The sequence below is a fragment of the Lynx rufus genome, unplaced genomic scaffold (genome assembly GCF_022079265.1).
Source record: "Lynx rufus isolate CCGP_SWC_20201006 ecotype Redwood Valley unplaced genomic scaffold, mLynRuf1.p SCAF_28, whole genome shotgun sequence".
In the NCBI taxonomy this organism is placed as follows: Eukaryota; Metazoa; Chordata; class Mammalia; order Carnivora; family Felidae; genus Lynx; species Lynx rufus.
The window spans coordinates 8540586-8554209 of NW_025814843.1; the positions used below are offsets into that span (position 1 = coordinate 8540586).

The 13624-nt window shown below is 53.3% G+C and overlaps 1 protein-coding gene across 7 annotated transcripts in view; it reads left to right on the plus strand.

Annotated features, from left to right (window-relative positions):
• The window catches only part of GAS7 (growth arrest specific 7), a 217170-nt gene that overhangs the window by 111011 nt on the left and 92535 nt on the right, over positions 1-13624 (plus strand). Inside the window, exon 1 of one of the 7 annotated variants that reach the window (XM_047090170.1) lies at positions 4823-4944. The exons of 5 other annotated variants lie outside the window; for them this stretch is intronic. In XM_047090170.1, coding sequence (XP_046946126.1) covers positions 4942-4944 — 3 coding nt within the window. In that variant the 5' untranslated portion in view covers positions 4823-4941. Of the gene's footprint in view, positions 1-4822; positions 4945-6895; positions 7252-13624 lie in introns of those variants that run through there. One more of the 7 variants, XM_047090168.1, reaches the window with a different exon arrangement.

A 13624-nucleotide genomic window follows, 5' to 3' on the forward strand; every position in this document is an offset into this window, starting at 1 on the left:
AGCCAAGTCCCTTTGTGTTACACCTGCCCTCATCTTCCACAACAGCAGCGGGGCAAAGATCGCCCGATTGATCCTGTGGCCGAGGGGGGCTGCCTCTCGGCGTGGGAGCGTCTTCGAGACCCCGCACCCCAGAGACCGCACAGTCTGGCGAAGGATTTTCCCCGTCATGGCTACAGAGCGTTTACAGAAAGTGAATCGTGGCCGTAGCCAGTCTCCCGTATCCGTTATCATTATAAGACGAGATGTGTGCTGCAGAGGGTGGGGGACCACAGTGCACGCACGTGGCCTGTGTTGGTTGACAGTCTTCAAACTCGGCTGAAACAAAGAATAATAACAAGGAGGTTGGCTACATCTGACTCCATGAAACTCGGGGAAATGGAGCTCGGTGGAAATGATTGTCAGTCTTTATGTTTGGGGATCATGGGTTTCCCACCATCTCTTATGGCTTCTCATGTAGAAACCTACCCATTTGCAGAGACCAGAAGGGGAAGAATGTTGTGTGCTTTTTATAAGTGACTCAATGATAGAAGACCATCGATAAAGCCAAACTCGAGGGGCCTCTGGTTGGAGACGCTAGGATAACCACAAACAGTAAACCCGTGAGAAGGTATTCACGAGTCTTACGCTCCCCGAGGTATCTGTTTCGGCGAACCCTCACAGAAGAAAACATCTGCGGGGCTCTGATTGGTCTCTGCTTAGCTCAGGTCAGAGCAGATTAGCCTCCTGTTTTATCGTGGCCCAGAAAGGCCCCTCGCCATTGGCTGGAGGCCATCCCGGGAGCGGCGATGGCAATTTCTGCGTGTTGCCTATTGGGGTGTGTTATTGTCTGTGATCGTATCCTGTTCATGTGTACGATGCAGTGTCAGAGAGGTGGCAGGGCTGAAGAACCTTAAAACCGCCCCCTCTTTGCTGCTATAAAACCAAAAAGTTACGGGCTGCGAGAGTGTGTGCGCGTATTTGAATTTTGCCAAACCTGAAGGAACGAAGAGGAGGGTCTCGGCTATCTGGGTGCAGATGAAGTTTTTGATGTTAACCTTCTCCTGCGTGGCTGGGAGCCCGTTTCCAGGAGCAGAGAGGAGACAGGCTTCTATCCCTGCATTCTGACGGCAGGGGGCTGACCTCCAAGGTCAGGGTGTGGTCACCACCAGGACCCGCCTCTCCCCTCTCACATCACAGAGGGGAGAGGCCCTCAGCCCTTGGAGGACTCTTTACTTCTTGGTTTACAAATGTAGACTTAAGCCTCCCATTTAAGAGAGACAGAAAGGAGGGGAGGGATCCCATAAGCCCTTTTCTGCCTCTAGTCTCTCCCTGACATTTGATCTTTTTACACCCTGGTGTTGTTCTCCAAAGCACAACATTGGTGGTGTTTCCCTTACTCAAGATGCGTCCGTGTTTTCTGGTTTATACGAGGGAGTCTGAATCCCTAGTCTTGGTGCCCTCATGGCCTCCCGGACGATACTGGAAATTTCCTCTTGATTTGTTGGACCGGTTATAGGACACAGGACACTCGAAGCAGTTAGGACGATGTCTGGCCCAGAGCAAGTACTCAAGAGAACTCATTATCATCCCTGCAGCGGATTAGAGCCTGACAAGCAGAGAGGAGATGTTGGGCCCCTGGAGCAGCACCCGGGGCTTTGAGAAGGAAGGGGGGAGCTCTGTGTCCGGGGGCGTGGTGGGGGGGAGAAGCCCAGAAAGGTGGAACGCAGTCGCGGAAAGGAAGGAGTTGATGTGTCCGGGGAGAGGCACGTTGCCATTGGCCCTTGGGGGAGGGGGGGCTCTGGGTGTGCACACCCCTGAGCAAAGAAGCCAGTGATTGACATTAAGATGCTGGCCATGCTGCCTCAGTTTCCCCAAGATCGAACACCAGACGGACCACGGTGAGCCCTGCTTACAGATACCCGGGCCTTGTCTTCTTGTCGGCCTTCACCAACAGGCTGGGGCGGCTTCCCTTTCTGGACACACGTTTCACCTTCCCTGGAGGTTCTGTCCCCCCACCTGTGTCTCCTGTGATATGGCTGATGTCACACTGGCCAGGGTCCCTTGATCTAAATTATCTCTGTGGTACGCAGACGTGTGCGTGTGTGGTGGTAAAATATACATAACATTTTAACCATTAAAAAACTTGTTTTAGGGGCGTCTGGGTGGCGCAGTCGGTTAAGCGTCCGACTTCAGCCAGGTCACGATCTCGCGGTCCGTGAGTTCGAGCCCCGCGTCGGGCTCTGGGCTGATGGCTCAGAGCCTGGAGCCTGTTTCCGATTCTGTGTCTCCCTCTCTCTCTGCCCCTCCCCCGTTCATACTCTGACTCTCTCTGTCCCAAAAATAAATAAACGTTGAAAAAAAAATTAAAAAAAAACAACTTGTTTTAATATTTATTTATTTTTGAGAGAGAGAGAGAGAGAGATGGAATCTGAAGCAGGCTCCAGGCTCTGAGCTGTCAGCACAGAGCCCCACGTGGGGTTTGTCACCTTATTCACGGAAACTCTGTCCCCATTAAACACTAACTCCCAGTCCCCCCTTCGTCCCCTGGCCCTTGGCAACCACCATGCTCTTTTCTCTCTCCGTGAATTTAACTACTCTCTTCTATAGAAGTAGGATCCTATAGCATTTGCCTTTTCTTGACTAGCTTATCTCACTTAGCCTGCTGCTGGTAGGTCCATCCATACCAGAATCTCCTTTCTTTCTAAGATCGAATTAACATGTCACTGTCTATACACAACACGTTTGGGTTACCCATTCATCCATGAATGGGCACTTGCGTTGTTTCCACGTTTGGGGCCGTTACGAACGGTGCTGCGGTACAGCGGGGTGTGCAGGTATCGGAATCCCTGCTTTCCCGCTCTCTGGGGTGTATACCTGGGTGTGGAATTGCTGGGTCTTAGGGTAATTCTGTGTTTCGCTCTTTGAGTTTTTGCTTGACTCTGTCCCATTATGTCTGTGCCATTTTACGTTCCCTCCAGCAAGGATTTTTCTACCTGCCTGTTCTTTTCTGACCTTCCTGTTTTTATTTGTTGGTTTATAGTAGCCATCCTGATGGGTGTGAGGCGATCCCTCGTTGTGGGTTTTGCTGGCACTTCCCCGGGGGTTAGTGATGCAGCACCTTCTCACGTGCCCTTAGTGCCGTTTGTCTGTCCTCTTTGGGGAAATGCCCTTTGCCCGTTTTGTTTTTGTTTTTGTTTTTTAATTGGGTTGTTTGGTCTTTGGTTTCATTCACTGTAAACGTCTTGTGGGTCCGGGGAAACCTCAGCTCCTGCTTTTTCAGCCACTGCCCATAGTAACAAAAACAGCAGCGGGCTTTTATTGGGTATCTTGGTCCTGTTTGCTGTGTGCTCCGTGTTTACGTGGATTTCGCCCCGAACCCTCCCAACGACCTTTTGAGAAAAACTCTGTAATCATTTCCCCCTTACACTTGAAAAAATCTGACGCCCTGGGCATCACAGAGAATAGGTGTGAACCCACCAGGGCTCCCCTGACTCTCTCCGTAGGTAAGCATTCTGATTTCTTCTCCCTCCCCCTGACCGAGGAGTTGGCATTGAAATCTCATCAGAAATACACCAAATGTTTGAGAGAATGCTATTTTATGGGAGACCATCCAGACCTTGAGCCCTCTTGGTCCCTCTGGGAAACCATATTTACTCCGATATAAAGACTCCTTTCCTGAAATCACAAGGGTTTACATTTAAAGCAGACACAGAAATGTGTGGATTTCAGGGGCGCCAGGTGGCTCAGTCGGTTAAGCCTCTGACTCTTGGTTTCAGCTCAGGTCATGATCTCCTAGTTCGTGGGTTCGAGCCCCACATCGGGCTCTGCACTGACCGCATGGGGCCTGCTTTGGATCCTCTCTCTCTGTCTGTCTCTGCTCCTCCCCCACTCGAGTGCGATCGCTCTCTCTCTCTCTCTTCTCTCTCAAAATAAGTAAATAAAGTTTGACAATAACAACAAGAAAACAAAAAAAAAGGAATGCGTGGATTTTAAGTGCTAAACCTTCAGCTGCTCCTAAAAGCTGTCTGAATGGAGTGATTTGATAGCTCTACGTAGCCAGGATCCAAGTCTCTTGCCTGAACTCATTTAGTTGGTGGGCGCCATATTGCGCTCAGGGTCCAATCTTTCCTTCCTTCGTAGCTAACGATTCTGTGATCCTAGAGCCCCTTTCCTCTGAGATGCACGGCATTGCCCCTCTTTGTCACTTGCTGTCTGTCCAGGTTTGGAGACGGTGAGGACAGAGTGAAGGCAGGGGACCCTCGTCTTGGGGACACTGGCTTTTCAGCCCTGGAAGGGTCTGACACAATGGTTCTTTGGGGGAGCGTTCTCCATTCTTGTTATATCGGTTTTTATCTGGCCTTGGGTTCACTCACACAGCTGGGGCTTGGGGCCGAGGCCAGAGCCGTGACTTAGGGTTGGGAAGAAGTTGGCGGAACATTCCCCAGCAGGGCTTGGGCAGGCCCAGGGAGTCCTGCCCAAAATCCAGTGGACAAAGGAGGTCTTGTCTACGGGCCTAGGGGGGTGGGAGGCATCTGGTCAGTGACACAAGCTTGGCCATTGTATGTCGTGACCTTGGCCAACTTTTTTTTTAGCTGAGAAAGGGGAAAAAAAGAGAGTGGTGGGGGCGGGGGGGGGGAGGGGGAAGCCTCCAGAAACTTTGCAACTGGAAAGTCCAGAATGCGCCCTTGATTTCCTCGCCGGACCTGGAGCAGATTTGGAAGGAACTGTGTGATGTCGTGTGTTCTTTGTGACAAAAGAGCAGAGCGCACAGCCACAGGCACGCCCTCCGGGGTGCCCTGAGCAGTGACCCCGGGGAGGCCACTTGCATCAGTCTTAGTTCCTGCAGAGGGTACCATGGGGAGGAAGCTGGCAGGGGCCTGGCCTCACGTCTGGGGACCTCGCATGGGACCCAGGACTCTCCTCTGAGCTAGCAGCCCCTCCGGGAAGATACGCTCTTCTCTGATGGTAAGGATCAATTCGGCTCGCCCGCAGGTGTGACCTCAGCCTTTTCTGAGTGTTTCTGAAATAACTTTGATATCTTTGAAAAGCGGTTCTGAGAACCTCGGAGTGGGGGCTCTGACGGTAGAGCTTAGAAGGCCTGGGGGCCCCGTGTGCTCGGGGCCGTGCGGGGACCTGTGACGGGCCCAAGGCAGGAGCAGGGGGAGGAGAAGCCAGGGCCCTGGTGCGTGCGAGATGGGGAAGGGAGGAGGAGGAAGGTGCCCAAGGGACTGTTCACGGAGAGAGAGGGAGTCGGCTCCCTGGTTACCTGGCGAGCGGTGTGGTTGAGGCGTGTGACCCCGTGGTGGCATGGACTGTGGGGACTGGAGTCCACATCTTGCCTCCCTTGCTTCTCCCAAATGTGAAGCTTGGCTCTTCCCTGCCGGCCCACCCACCACGTACCCATGGCCACGTTCTAGGTGGGACACTTTAAGGGGAAAGCTCCCACCAAGGTCATCGAGGATCGGCCCCGGGGAACCTGGCGTCTGTGCTGTGGTTCCGGGCTGGGCTGGGCGCTTTCTGTCCCGTTTGCTGGAGGTGGCAGTGGTGGCCGTGCTTAGGGTCATGCACGGATGCTCTCTTGAGATGCAACAGTGGAATAGCCTTATTGCATCAACCTTCCTGCCTCTGGAAGTCAGACACCTGCCTTTCTTGGGAAGACGGACTTCACATCAGCCAGGACTCTAGTGGCCACTCTCTGGAGGCTTTGTGGACAGCTTGGGGGAGGGGGGCGTCCAGTTTGTAGGGGAAGGCTAGTCTGTCTCTGCACAGAGCCTTCTTCCAGGATATTCTCTCCTGCTGACAGGGTCAGACGGCATCTGGAATGTTGGTGTGGCTTCTGATGGAGGTCTGAACCTGTTCCAGGAAGAGGGAGATGGGACTTGTCATCCAGGGGCACCTGGGAAGTTCACGGCTGGGCTTCTCAAAGGTTAAAGTGCATCCGCATTGCCCAGGGACCTTTAAAATACAGAGTCTGGTGCTGGGGTGGAGTGTGGGACTCTGCATTTCGGGCCAGCTCCCAGAGGACAGCTGTGCTCCTGGTGCAGGGGCCCCACTTGGGGGATGATGTTTGTAAAGAATGCAGACTTACCAGTCACCTTCTGATGGAATGTTGGGGAGCATTGGGGGTTCCGGGGGTCTGGCCCTGGCCGCAGGCCATGGCAGGGATGTTCCTGGGGAAGAAGGGATCAGCAAAGAAGGTGTACCCTAAGGGACCTCCAGGGAGCACGGGGAGAGCTCAGGTAAGCTCTCGGGCAGGGACTGAGCGGTGCCCGAGCTGAGGTGGACTGTTCGAGTCCCGGCGTGTGTGGGGAACATCTATCTGCTACCAGGCTCAGAACAAGCCTGAGCTGGATGCGGGGTGAATCCCAGCTTCTGGGGAAAGTCCAGGATGTCAGGAATCTGGTCGCCGAGCACGTAGAACTCAATCGTGTGTGATTCTTGGAATGACTGGGAAGGGGCCGACAGGCCCATCAGGACGGAAGAACTCACCAGAATTCACGGTGCTCTGAGGTCGTGAGGCAGAATCGCAGGTGTTCGGGGCCCAGGCAGCGTGCTGGGGCCGCTCTCGTGCCCCTGAACCTGCGTCTGTACTTGAATGTGACTTCTTTTCCCTCTTGCAAAAGCTGCGCGTCCTTAAAGCAGACAGATTAAGACCAACATCCAGAATCATTGAGTATTAGGATATATAAAGAGAGGAAGGAAAGAAAGGGAAACCTGAGAAACCCTTGGAGACCATCTGGTCCAACTTCTGTATTTTCGAGATGAGGAAATTGAGGCCTCCCGGCAGAGAGGAATTGCTTGCTCAAGATCTCACAGCAAGGCAGCGGCCGCGGCCAGACACTCGGGCCTCCCTGTGCACCTCTCACATTCTCCGCACGGAGCTACAGAGCAGTGCGGGGTCGGGGGGGCGGGGGTCCCAGCCTTGGACGGCGATGTCCTCGGCTGTCGCCATCTATCTGGGCCCCGTAGCAGAGTTCAGAAAGGTCGGCTGAGCTGGGTTGTTGCAAGGGCGCCCCTTGCTGACCCGTGGAGACCGTTGCCGCCTCTGTTAGCCTTCCTCTGTCTCCAGTGCCTGTGGTTCAGAACCAGCCAGGACTCGCTGGGAGCCAGCCCGCGGTCACAGGTTTTTGAGTGGAGCCACTTGGAGCGCCGTGCCACACGGTGGCTGAGATGAACCTCCTTGGTGACCACACGTGCTGCCCCTGGAGTTTTGGTGCCCGTGAACCTGCACCTGGCGGCCGCCAAGCTGAACCAGCTGCATCGCAGCCACAGGTGGGCCGTCAGACCCCCACCTTTGTGCCCCAATGGGTTCCAGCCTGCCATTTTTAAAAAAATGTTTATTTTTGAGAGAGAGAGAGACACAGAGTTGGGGAGGAGGGGAAGAGAGAGAGGGAGACACAGAATCCGAAGCAGGCTCCAGGCTCTGAGATGTCAGCACAGAGCCCGACGCGGGGCTCGAACTCACGAGCCTTGAGATCATGACCCCAGCCGGAGTCGGACGCTCGACCGACTGAGCCACCCAGGCGGCCCTAGCCTGCCGTTCTTTATAGTGGCACCGACTCCCCGCGGAAGCCGGCTCGTGTCCCTGTGCATCTGGGGGCTACGGCGGTGGCCCCTGCCCTTGGATCCCCTTTCTGGCGGGCAGGCTGCTTTGCGTGAGGTATTGAGCCTGTGACTCTCTGAGCCAGCGGCTTTCAGCTCCTTTCCTCTCTTCTGAACTTCTGAAGTCTATTCTGAAGGCAACAGAATGCTTGGTAAATGTGGGTACGGGGTTTCCTGCAGGGGCAGAAGGACTTGAGAACGTGCTAGAGACAATGGCGTGAGGCCCCTGGGGTTTTTGTACCCTAATACTAAAGGAAGGCAGGGGAGGGGGATTCAGTAGTATTTCCTTTTCTCCCTGCCCTGCCATCCCCCCCCCCCAATATCGAGTGTTGGCCAGGGGTCCTCTCCCTACCGGGAGCTGCACTACTGGTGAATGATTGTCAAAATATCCTGCGGAAGCATCTCCCAGGGCGGGATAATGGATATCGTTAACTAGTGTTAACCAGTATGGAAAATCTAGGGTAACTCTTGAGATCCTTCGCAACTAAGAGGAGTGCTAAACCCCAGCCCACCTACTTCTTGTGACACATAGGGACATGATCAGCCCTAAACAGGCCCAGACAGTGACTTGGAATAAAGGGGAAGAGAAGAATGTGTTCAGCCCTCCCGTATGGGCTTGAGGTTCCCGTATGGGTTTAATACAAGTTAGTGTTCTGGTTTGGGCATAAATTTTCTTTCCTTTTTTTTTTTTTTTTTTTTGAAACATTTTTTTAAAAGTTTATTTTTTGAGAGAGAGAGAAAGTACAAGTCGGGGAGGGGCAGAGACAGGGAGAGAGAGAGGATCCCAAACAGCCTCCATGCTGTCAGCACAGAGCCCGACGTGGGTCTTGAACCCACGAACCGCGAGATCATGACCTGAGCCTAAGTCGGATGCTTAACCGACTGAACCACCCAGGCGCCCCCGGGGCATACATGCTCGTGATTTCCGATTTTTGTAAAATCACTTTACTGGCATCTTAGATAGCACATCTTTTCCCCCCGAGTTCCGAGTAGGGTTTGGTTGAGCAAACTTTCCTTCTCTGGACCAAAAAACGTTTTGGGGAAACATGCTGGGGGGGGGAGTGTGGGAGGAAGGTAATATTTCATCTTGTTGGGAGGTCTCTGTCCTCTCTTGGGTATGTGCCTGACCCTTTTGCAAGCTCGCTCTGGTCATTTAAATGCCTTGAAATTTCCCTTGCGGTGGTTTTGGGCCCCGTTACGAAATGTGTTCCTCGGGTCATAGGACCCTGGTGTTGGAGGGCCGGTTTTAACAGATGAGGAAACGGGGGCCCAGAGAGGCAAAGGGAACTGTGTAAATTACAACTCGCTGTCTGGGAACACGGTCTCCTTAGCCCAGGCCTGCGTGCTTTCTAGAAGCCGAGGCTTTCTGTAAGTCCAGAGGTTGGAGGTAGGACATCAGAATGGCCCGTGCTGTTTTTATCTGCCAGCGAGGGGGTAGGAGGAACGGAGCCAGCATCCCTCGAAGTGGAGAGTTGGAATAAAATGGCCTTGTTCGTTACAAGCTGGTGAGCAGAATCATTCAGGTTTTCCTGCTTAGGGGCCAGAAGTTGGAACAGTCTGCCGGGATCATGCTGCCTCGCTCACCCTTTATAGCTTTGAATCATCAGGGCCAGACAGATCGATCTTAGAAGTGGGGCAAGAAGTTAACGGGCTTTCTTTGGGGTTTCCCAAGCCCCTCCACGCTCCATGGTACAGCTTCTCGTTTTATCCCTGGAACTGTTCCTTTTTTATTTTTGAGAGAGAGACAGAGTGTGAGCAGGGGAAGGGTAGAGAGAGAGGGAGACACAGAATCCGAAGCAGGCTCCAGGCTCTGACCTGTCAGCACAGAGCCTGACGCGGGGCTTGAACCCACCAACTGCGAGATGAACCATGGGACCAACGCGGGGCTCGAGCTCATGAACCATGGGACCAAGACCTGAGCCGAAACCGAGAGTCAGACGCTCCACTGGCTGAGCCGCCCGGGGGCCCCATGGTGTTGTTTGGTCAGTGCGGAGGTGGTTCTGAGAGATGGTGACGAGTGGGTATCTCTTGGACCCCTGTCATGCTGTACAGTGTTGCTGGACGGATGGCCACCAGCAAAAAAGCACGAGCCCTCTCAGAAAGGAGGTGTTGGCTGACATCCAGCGTTCCTCGTTCCTTGCACCGTCTCCTCCAGAACCCTGTACCTCGGCCCCTCTGTCTTGTATCCGGACGGCAGGTGCAGCAGTCATGGAAACGTCTTTCTCCGGCATCAGTCAAGGAAGGGCTCACACAGGAATGTGCGTAAGACCCGAATAGAAGTCACTTCCTACATGATGGATTCCTTCCTGCCCTCCACTGCTTGACCCCAGGCACTTGAGGGCCATGACTTGGCTTCTGCCACAGGAGGGGCCGCCTGACTCAGCCTTGGAGTTTTGCAGGATCGTTCGCAGACTTGCCCCACTGGGGACCCCATGTTTTCCAGCTTAGCAAGCTTTCCCGTGAGGGCTGACTTCCTGTACTCTTGCACAGACTAGATTGTAATTGTGTTAATCAAAATTCCTGGTTAACCAGATCACTCTGTTCCTTTTTAGGATCAGAAAATAGGGTGTATTGTTCTGTGTCCTCTCCCCGCCCAGTCCTGAAAAACAGGCCCAGGGAGGCACTGAGGGGCTTACGGATGGATATTCAGGGCGGCCGGGACCGTCGCTGAGTCTTTCAAAAGGATCCAGACACAAAGTGGGGCGGGCTCCAGGCATGTGGCTGGCAGCTTTGTGGGTGCTGGGAGAAGGCTCTTATGGCATTGATATCTACCTCTGTTAGTGGGTACCAGTGGCACAGGTGTAAGGCTCCCTCTAGCAGCTTTGTGGATGGAGGGCAGGGATGGGTGGGGTGGGGGGATGGGATGGAAGAAGGTAGCCCGTGCAGGCAAGGGTGAGTATGACAGACACTCCAGGGGGCCTGGAGCTGGGGAACCTGAGTGAGTCACCCTCCGGCCACTTGTAGATAGGATCCAGGAACGCTTCATGGGGGTGGAGGTGTGGCAGGAGTGAGTGAGAGATTCCAGCCACTGAGATGTGCATTACTGCTGCAAGCATGACCCCCCCCCCCCCATCCATTCACCCTGAGCAGTGAGGCCAGAGGAAGAGTCCTGGGGACCTTTGCATCTAAATGATGAAAGCCCGATTTGGAAAGTTCCTTTAAGGGGCTCCAGGAAGCCATGTTAAAGGTGATTTCTTTGCTTTTCTTTTTTAATGTGTGTTTATTTTTGAGAGAGAAAGAGTGGGGGGGAAGGGGCAGAGAGAGAAGGGGACAGATGATCCTTAGTGGGCCCTGCGATGTCACAGCACAGAGCCCGACGCGGGGCTTAAACTCACAAGCCACGAGATCATGATCTGAGCCGACGTCGGACGCTCAACCGACTGAGTCGCACGGGCGTCCCCAGAGGTGATTTCTTTTTTTTTTTTTTTAATTTTTTTTTTTTTAACGTTTTATTTATTTTTGAGACAGGGAGAGACAGAGCATGAACAGGGAAGGGTCAGAGAGAGGGAGACACAGAATCGGAAACAGGCTCCAGGCTCTGAGCTGTCAGCACAGAGCCCGACGCGGGGCTCGAACTCACGGACCGCGAGATCGTGACCTGAGCCGAAGTCGGCCGCTTAACCGACTGAGCCCCCCAGGCGCCCCGAGGTGATTTCTTATAAGAGCAGTTTGAGTAGACCCGTGAAGAGGTCTGGCAAGGCCTTTGATGAGTGGGTCCCGTTCCCTGAGAGATGGTGCACACGGAGGAGTAGAAGGAAGGAAGGCATCGTGCCAGACAGTCTGGCTTCCCGAGCACAGCTTTGGCCTTGGCGATGCTCTGAGGGTGGTGCAGATCAGGACTCGGGGAAGCCTGGATTCCCACTGAGTTTTCCCTTAGCCAGCAAAGGGCTCTGATGCCACTCTGTCCTCTTTAATGGATTCCGGAGCTCAGGACTCCCTGTGGAAGCCTGTTGCCCATGAGGCCAACGAAAGGTGGCTGGAGGTCAGACTCACAACCCCTGGAACCAAGAAAGGTCTGTGGTCCCCAACGAGTCCTGCCCTTCCATCCCATTCCTTCTGGCTGGAAACCTGTCATTCCCCAGGAAAGCGGCGAGAGCAGATCCAGATGCCGGAGGATGGGAGCCAATGGGGCAGGTACCTGATGGCCTCGCCATCGGGACTAAGAGGAAGAAGGATGTTCTCTTGTTGGGGTGGGAAGAGAGGTTTGATTTCATTTCTCTAGGTGCCCTCGCTTTATTTTGTCCCACTCCTAGATCTTTTTCACTTTTTAAAAAAAATTTTTCAACGTTTATTTTTGAGAGAGACAGACAGAGCATGAGCGGGGGAGGGGCAGAGAGAATCGAAGCAGGCTCCAGGCTCCGAGCTGTCGGCACAGAGCCCGACGCGGGGCTCAAACTCACGAACCGTGAGATCACGACCTCAGCCAAAGTTGGACACTCAACTACCTGAGAGCCACCCAGGTGCCCCTAAAAGGAGGTACCTTCTGAAATGCAGTTACAGAGAACCCGAAACCAGCTTTGTTTATGCTCCTTTACTGGGGGTACCCTTCACCCACTTAAGCGTTGTCAGACTTTCTCCTTATCTTTGTTGTGAAAATACATCGTCCTCCACGCGTCCGCCATCAGGCTTGTAAAATCCACGTCGCCTTCAGCAGCGCAGGACCTTCCTTCCACGATGCACATCTATGTCTTCTTTTAGCTGAGGGATTTTGTTTTTTCCTTTCCCTCCTATCAACCATGGTTTATGGTTTCTTTTCTCCAGGAGCACCTAGCTCTCTACAAGTCTGCCTCTTGGCTTATTCTTCTGTCCCTCTGTTTTCATTTTTCCCCCATTTCCTTTGCATACCAGGAAAAATTCTTAACATTGGCTTTGTATATAACTGACTCTTTTTTTTTTTCCCTTTTTGTGCGAGATTAATTCCATATTCTGTTGCAATCCGTGTGGATGTTCCTCTGTCGCTACCTCGTAAATTTCCCTACCATTTTGTTAATTTCCTGTCTCCTTTTTATAGCCTTTGTTTCCTTTTTCCACCCGACTTGCTTTGCATTGGTTTGTCCACTTCCTACGATGTGGTGTTGGTGTTGGTGTTGTTGTTTTGGCTCTTATATTATGGATGCTGTATCTTCCTGCCTTCTACCGAGGTTGCTAAACATTTTCCTGGAATCTTCCGTCTGGATACCATGTGAGGTCATGATTAGAAGTCTGTGCCTGTTCTGAGGCTTCTGGATTCTGTTTCTCCATTTATTCTCTGCAGCGAAAGAAACTGTAGTATCTTGTGTCCTCCCACCTCCCTGGACTCAGGGTTGAATAGCCGGTTCCCTGGGATCCGGGAAGAGCTGGGGTTTGGGGTTTGTTACGGGTGGGGCACACACATTGCTTAGACCCCCCAGTCTGTCTACTTGGTTGGTGCAGTGGCCTCCTCGGATCTGTTTGGAACCAGTTTCAACTATGATTCCAAGTTTCCATCGCTCCATCCAATGTTCTGGGCACGGTGCTGAGACTAAAGCTAGGGACAAGATGGACGTGGCCGTGTCTTTCTGAATCTTAGTCTGTTTCTCACTGTTGTATGGTCTCCTCCTCCTCCTCCTCCTCCTCCTCCTCCTCCTCCTCTCTCTGGACAGGTCTCCAAATCCCTTCCTTTCAGAAGGACGGGAAGACACTGCCAGGGTCCATCCTCTCCCCACCAGCTTATAAATAAAACCACTCTCGAGGATTTCACTGTCCGGAATGCACTGATCCACTGGTAGGGGCCCCTTTCTTCCTCCCCAGCTCTTTTCTGTGAGTCGCGCTCAGACTGCATACAAAGGCCACCAGAGCTGGAGAGAGGACTACTTTTACCCGTAAGATTGCAAAGGTGCCCCCTTGTTGTGGGTGCAGTCCCTGGCAGCATAACTGTGGGAGCGGGTGGCCCTGCTTCACGCTTTGTGTCGCGACCCAAGGGCAGGGGGGAGAGCGCCTTTCCTCCCGTAGCTGTCCCCAGCTTTGCGTAGGAGCCTCTCCATCCTCAACAGGTGTCCAGCAGAAAGGTCTGCAGCAGACCGGA